At 48.3% G+C, this 2010-nt stretch overlaps 1 protein-coding gene across 1 annotated transcript in view; it reads right to left on the bottom strand.

The window, feature by feature from the left end:
* Dnajc8 (DnaJ (Hsp40) homolog, subfamily C, member 8) overlaps nucleotides 1-308 on the bottom strand; it is a 26560-nt gene extending 26252 nt beyond the window's left edge. The window contains exon 1 of the mRNA XM_013032197.1: nucleotides 159-308. Within this exon, the coding sequence (XP_012887651.1) occupies nucleotides 159-308 (150 nt within the window). The remainder of the gene's footprint in view (nucleotides 1-158) is intronic.
* Nucleotides 309-2010: the final 1702 nt, after the last annotated feature.

Here is a 2010-nt window from a genome sequence, read left to right as displayed (position 1 = left end):
CCGGGTCCCCCTCCACCCCCACGCCGCCCAGACCCCTCTTTTGTTATGTGGGGACCCCCTGCAGCCGTCAGGGGGAGGTGCGCACAGACCGCCAGCCCCCGCTGCTCCCAAGGCCGGGCTGGCGGAGCCTGACCAACGGTCCAGGCCTGGAGGCCTACTGCCTCCGCCCAGCGGGAAAGCAGGCCCGAGGGGGGTTGTCCCGGGACCACTAGTACTCGTGGTGTGTTCACCTCACTGTAGAAGGTCATAAATGCTTCCTCCGTGCTGCCGCCGCCACCCGAAGCCCCGCTTTCCCCCGAAGCCGCCATTTTCCCCGGCTAGCCGCCACGTGACCGTTCGGCGCATGCGCAGCTTCACGTGACCCTAACAAGCCCGCCTCTGCGGCCCCGCCTCCCCAGTTCAGCAGAGCTTAAAGGGCCCGCAGCCCCCTGGGAACACCCATAGCAAGTTTTCTTGGTTATTGTCATTGTTGTTTAGTTTAAACCATATGGACTGGGCGTTAACTTGCCTAACAAGTAAGGGGACGCTTGCCTAGCAAATGCAAAGCAATGAGTTCGACGTCCAGGACGGAAAACACACACACACACAAACTACAAATAACATAAAATTTGTCATTTCATTGACTTTTAGTACAGTGTGCATGGCTACCTCTCTCTTCTCCCAAAATAATCACCTCAAAAGGCGATCTGGCACCCAAGTTCCTAAAACAGCTAATGTATAATGTCTGAATTTTTCTATTCTGGATATTCTACAAACATGTAATCATTGGATATGTGACCTTTTGTGTTTAATTCCTTTCATGTATCAGTTTATCCAGAGTGGAGCATATTTTAGAATTAATTCAGTTTTATGGCTGCATTGTATTCTACTGTAGCATGTTTATTCTATTCATCACTTGATTGACATTTGGGTATTTCTACCTATTACCTGTTGTGAAATAGAGTTGTTTTGTTTATTTATTTTTGCCAGCCCTAGGGCTTGAACTCAGGGCCTGGGCACTGTCCCTGAGCTTCTTTTGATCAAGGCTAGCACTCTACAACTTGAGCCACAGTACCACTTCTTGCTTTTTCTGTGTATGTAGTACTGAGGAAATGAACCCAGGGCTTCATGCATGCTAGGCAAGCACTCTACCACTAAGCCACATTCCCAGCCCCAGCAATTCTATTCTATGTGTACTTACCACTCCTCTCCATTGAAAACGGCCGCTCAGATACATGTATACTCATATTGATAGCCCCATTTTAGGGCTGGGAATGTGGCTTAGTGGTAGAGTGCTTACCTAGAATGCATGAAGCCCTGGGTTCAATTCCTCAGTACCACATACACAGAAAAAGCCAGAATTGATGCTGTGGCGCAAATGATAAGAGACCTAGCCTTGAGCAAAAAAAGCTGGTGCTGGTGGCTCAAGCCTGTAATCCCAACTACTCAGGAAGCTGAGATCTAAGGATTGTGGTTCAAAGCCAACAAAGGCAGGAAAGTCCAGGAGACCCTTATCTTCAATAAGCCATGAGAAAACCAGAAGTGGCACTGTGGCTCAAGTGGTAGAGTGCTAGCATTAAGCTGAAGAGCTGAGAGAGAGCTCCCAGGCCCAGCCCAGAGTTCAAGCCCTAGAACCAAAAAAAAAAAAAAGTAGAATTGCTGAGTTCTGTGATAATGCTTTTCTTCTTCTTCTTCCTCTTCTTCTTCTTCTTCTCCTCTCTCTCTCTCTCTCTCTCTCTCTCTCTCTCTCTCTCTTTGTTGGTCATGAGGCTTGAACTCTGGGCCTGCATGGTTGTCCCTCAGCTTTTCAGCTCAAGGCTAGCACTCTACTACTTGAGCCACAGCACCACTTCTGGTTTTCTGGTGTTTTATTGTAGATAAGAGTCTCCGACTTTCCTGCCGGTGCTGGCTTTTAACCATGATCCTCAGATCTCAGCCTCCTCAGTAGGATTACAGGCATGAGCTACCGGTACCCCACTCAGTTATATGATAATTCTATGTTTAATTTTTGTGAGCAATCACCAAGCTTTT

This window comes from Dipodomys ordii, unplaced genomic scaffold (genome assembly GCF_000151885.1).
Source record: "Dipodomys ordii isolate 6190 unplaced genomic scaffold, Dord_2.0 Scaffold6, whole genome shotgun sequence".
Classification (NCBI taxonomy): Eukaryota; Metazoa; Chordata; class Mammalia; order Rodentia; family Heteromyidae; genus Dipodomys; species Dipodomys ordii.
Note: the sequence above shows the minus strand (reverse complement) of the source record. Positions and strands in the feature narration are given on the sequence as shown.